This window comes from Melozone crissalis, unplaced genomic scaffold (assembly GCF_028551555.1).
Source record: "Melozone crissalis strain CALT ecotype California unplaced genomic scaffold, PUWL_Pcris_2 ptg000004l_1, whole genome shotgun sequence".
Classification (NCBI taxonomy): Eukaryota; Metazoa; Chordata; class Aves; order Passeriformes; family Passerellidae; genus Melozone; species Melozone crissalis.
Window position 1 is genome coordinate 17,702,501 of NW_026535782.1, and position 5,000 is coordinate 17,707,500.

At 38.4% G+C, this 5,000-nt stretch overlaps 1 protein-coding gene across 6 annotated transcripts in view; it reads right to left on the minus strand.

Moving 5' to 3' along the window:
* The window catches only part of FOXP2 (forkhead box P2), a 398,888-nt gene that overhangs the window by 36,841 nt on the left and 357,047 nt on the right, over positions 1 to 5,000 (minus strand). For all 6 annotated transcript variants that reach the window (XM_054272498.1, XM_054272517.1, XM_054272526.1 and 3 more), the window contains 2 exons: positions 2,668 to 2,755; positions 162 to 245 (listed from right to left, as the gene is read on the minus strand). In XM_054272498.1, the coding sequence (XP_054128473.1) occupies positions 162 to 245; positions 2,668 to 2,755 (172 nt within the window). The remainder of the gene's footprint in view (positions 1 to 161; positions 246 to 2,667; positions 2,756 to 5,000) is intronic.

Here is a 5,000-nt window from a genome sequence, read left to right on the forward strand (position 1 = left end):
TAAAGAAACATACAATTTGACAAGATATTGCATTTTACCTTCATTTTATTGCCATATTTTTCATCACACTCATTGTTTTCCAACTGTCACTAAATTGTTCATTTTCTTAGCCTGCTACATTCGTAGACCTATTTACTGTTTATAAAGCAATATGCACTTACAGGTTTTGGAGATGGCTTGGGCTCCGAGGGTCGCATGTGCAAGTGGGTCATCATTGCTTGAAGACGTTCGCGTTCTTTAGAAAGCTGTTAAGAAAGAGTGGGATCAGAAGCATTTTAGAAATGACTGATACAGCTATTTCACTGCAGTGATATATCTTATCATTGAGCTTGTCTTGGTGTAATGATTCCTGCATATAAAAGTCTGTGTCAGTAGAAACTTATCTAAGAGGAAATGCAACTTTGGGCATAGAAAGAAAGAAAGGAAGGAAAAAAAAACCAACAAAAACTTTTATAGCCTTTCATATGTTAAAAGGTCAGAGAAAACAAATAGCACTTCATCTTTTTGTCAATAAGAGAATTGAGGTCACAGTTGCCTCGACAGTAACAAGTTACTAAGACCATAAATTAGAAGGCCCATAGTGTCTCTTTAAAGTCCTGTGGACACTGTTAGCAATGGACTAGTGCCAACAGCTGTGAAGGGGTGAAGGGTCCTCAAAGCACAGTGCCTGCCAGGATTGACTACACACTTCATCCTTTCCCACTGAGGTCCAGTTAGTGCCCCCTGCAATCTGCCATCATCAATCTAATTCAATAGAGTGACAGAGCCCAGGCAGTGTGAAACACTGAACTCTGCCATCGAGTCGGCAGCGACACTGCACTGGGTCTCATTACAACTGATGGACCCTACTTCGCTAGCAGTCAGACAAAGCAAAAAATGGCATAATTGGTCACACTGCAAGCTAAATCTTCACTTCAACTGTTAGATTACAGCCCAGCCTTTGTAAATGGTAAACAATTCCTATCAAGCCCTTATGCTGCCTTCAGAAAACATTATGTGACAAACCTACTTTTTCCTAACTGATACCATTTTCTGATCATATATTATGTAAATAATTATCGTTTCAGATTCAAACAAGGTACCAAATTAAAATTAAAAAATTAAACAGGAGGAAGTGCTTGAAATCTGCAACTTGTTGATAAAAATAGCAGGATATAAAAGAGGAAAATGTATTTTACAACGGAAAAGATTTTATTTTTTTTCACAAACTAGCTTACAAGAAGAAATGTTCAAAATTTTACTCTAGTGATTTGGCTCTGGCTACCTAAAACATGATTTCAACATTATTTACAATAAGAATTAAATTTGGTGTTTAATGCTATCATTTTCCAGAGAGTTCTTGCTCTTACACTCCTAGACTGAGACTGGACAAAGGACTGGAGAACTTGCAAGTAGTTTTAAAAGAGGGAACTATCTTTAGTACTGCAGATATTTAATATGATCTAGTGTGTATTCTATTAAAGAACATTTGAGGCCAGGGGTGTGAAAAAGGTTTCTTCTTCAAAATATGTGTAGCTTCATTCTATATGTGTGATGTTTTATTGACATAGTATTTGCCATGACATGAATTCCTAACAAGCATACAAATGAAGTCAACACTATCATGTAAATAACATGAAAGAAATAGCAGCTTTACCCGGGTTTAAAAATAATTCATTTTAAGGGAAATGACAACAAATTACATTATTGTATGCTCCTCTCATTGTTTTGGATTTCCAGCATTAAAGTAAAAAAGATACAAAAAAGCCTCCACTGGAAGAAGTATTCTTACGTGAAAGAGAACTTGTGAGACAATATCCTGAAAAGGTGAGAAAGGTGAGAGTTGTTATCCTTCTTTCTCTACATATGGCAAGAAACAGGGACAATAATCTTGGTCTCTTGCTGCATCCCTTGAGATCCTCTGAGCAGTGCCAAGAGGGCCTGGGACTGCTGAGACATACCCACCCATGACTGCTGTGTGGGCAGCAGGAGACAGCGTGGGCCAAGTGCCCTGCACGGTCACCCCTGGGGCTTGTGCCCAACCTCAGCAGCCTGTAGGTGTTGTCACAATCCTGCAGACCCCAGGGGTGCCCACCACTCCCTGCATAAGCAGAAGGGAGCATTCACATACACGCAGTGACCTCTAATGGTTAGAGCATGCACAGGGCACTGCAGGCCTGCGGTCTGAGGCACGGCACTCCCTAGGGACCTTCCTGAGTGGGTCTGACATTACACCTTCTTGCTTGCAAAAAAATGAATGCCCCCTATCAGACTGGGAGTCATTTTGGGTGGAGATATGCTCTGCTACTCTTTTATCCCACAGAACAGCACAGACAAGCACTGGGTCAGAAGGGGAAGAAGGAAGAGGGGCTCTGACCCAGCATTTTAAAAAGTGAAGATGGCTTGGATCCAGTCTTTGCTCCAGGGACTGCATTTTTCGTTCATGACTAATAGCATCAGAGTCTTAGTTCAAGCAAAATACTGTAGACAATCTTGATGTTAGATAATTATTGCATAATTTATGATGTGAAAAATCTTTAAGTAAAAAATCCTCACTTATTCATGAATATCAACAAATTTAATGTACGAAACATATGTCTTTAAGCTAGAGTCACTAAGGCAAGTGTTTTCAATTTAGTTTAGGTAAACAGTAAATAAGTAATAGCATAATGTATCCATATAACAAACCTGTATTTCTAACTGCTGAACCACTTGCATTTGCACCCGACACTGAGCAGTGCTTCTGTCATCCAATGCATGTTCATTGTTAAGGTGCCTAGACAAGGAAGTAAGACAGTGTTAATATGAGGAAAGTAACTTTGAGTACATTTTTCTCTCCTGCACATATGGCTTACATTAGTTCCAAGGGGAGCTGTGCAGAAAGACCTAGTCAGAACATGCCATACAGACAACAATACACAACAACTAAACAGATTATTTCATTTAGTTCTACAAATTTTCCCAGTGAGGACTTTCAAATACCCAGTTTATATCTCACAGGTCACATATCCCATCTAAGGGCCAATGTGACCAGTTATGAATATTTGTTACAACAACTGAAATGATTTCCATTCCCTGTTGCTGATGCAGATGAAGACAATCACCTTACAAATGAGTCTCTGAAAGACAGAATTGCTTTTAGGCTGCTTGAACCACTGAGAATTAATGTAGACTTTGTTAAGATTTCTCTATCTGCTCTTTAATCATTAAGCAACAAGAGAAATCCATTACCCATCCCCAAAAACAGACCTGCAGGGGAACAGCCAAATTTCAATGTGGTTTCTAGAAGTAGACTCTGGAAGTCTACTTGATGGAAGTGACTGTCCCCTCCCAGTATGAAGAAAAGTCTATGAAGAGGCAGGAGAAGGACCAACTATACACCTTATTAACAGCAAACTTCCTGGGAAAGGTTCGCGCTACACATGTGAGCTTAGCAAAACAAAAACACACTCGGCATCAGGGAAAGAGGACCTCAGTGAGCAGCTGCCTGACACTGAAGTTTAGCCCAGACCCAAGTGGTTGTCCCCCAGACATTTCAACTGAGCAAAAATTTGCAAAGATCAATTAATGGTTTTTTTTTTTTTTTTTTTTTTTTTTAAGGACAATGTGTCTGTTTTCTTCTTTCTCTCTTTCAGGATCAAGAAGTCCCTTCTGGAGCTTTAATAGTGGGCTTTCTGCTCCATGGAGAAGAAAACATAAGGATCAGGTTAAAGAAGAAATGGGAGCAAAGGAGTTCTGCCTTTGAATATGGATTTACTGGCTATTTCCACAGTAGGCATGAGGGGTGATGGTCTCACAGTTATAAGAACTAAGTTAATCTATACCATGGAGGAAAAGTATTTTCTCCTTTTTCTTTTTTTTTCCTAGCAGAATTAATCAGAGAACTGTGCAGTCATTTGATTGTTAATCTATGGGGAAAATGTATTTGTCAGAAATAGTGGAAAAACAGACTGACTATACCACTTCTATTAACATCTGTGTCCTTTAAATCACAACTTCATATGTTTAGGACCCTATGATAGTTTTCAGGTGAGCAAAATGTTCTGCTGTTCTGGAAACAGGCATGTCTGAGGAAGAGACATAAGTAATTGTGAAAGGTTTTGTTCATTCTTTTAATATAAAATTCTTTAAGAATATACCTGTAACTTGCTAGGTAGTTTATGCTAAGTTCAAGCATCACCAAGGACACATTTCCTTTATGTGAGTCATAAAACCTATAATTTATTTCTTTTCAAAGGAACTGACTTCATCCTCCCATTGATGCAAAAATGCACAATCAGTTTAAAAAGCAGCTAATTGCTCAGAACATACCATTCACTTGTTTTCTGAAATTCTGATTCAGAAGAATTTTACTCCTTCAATTACACAGGCATGATAGTGCGTGGCCTGTTAATGTAATGGTTTAATATTTTCAGTTAATTGGGTACAAAATTGCCAGAAAAAGGTCTGAAGACAGATTTTACCTTGGCATCATTACCCTATCACCAGTGCACACCAGCACATATGCTCAACTGTGCATGCTCACAGGTGGATGTGGATAACACAAGACTAAGCAAGAGTACAGGTATAAAATATCTCCCAGACCAAGTCTGCGGCTACTGCAAACTCATGATTATTTATTAGTTATTACAACACCATATGTTTGCATAACACCTTACAAAATAGATACAGACATAGTCCTTGCCCTGAGGAACTTTAAATGTAACAGCAGTATGCAGTGTGGGAGAAGAAAGTCCAGTGTAATGTAATTTCAATGTGATTACATGGTAACTTGGGAGTATGCTGCAAGTTTCTTGAGAGTTAACACAGTAATCTTCAGAAACTTGTGAGATACACGCATTTTTTTACACCCTACTTTTACTGTGCATTTTGCTGTGCATTTTGGAGAAAGGCTACTTATGGAAACAGTAAGAGTATAAAACTTGTTTTAAGAATTTTTTTTCTGATCTTTTTTGCCTGTGAAGTAGGCTTGCTTTATTTATCATGCAAGTACAGGCAATATAGTGAAAGAAAAACTAGGT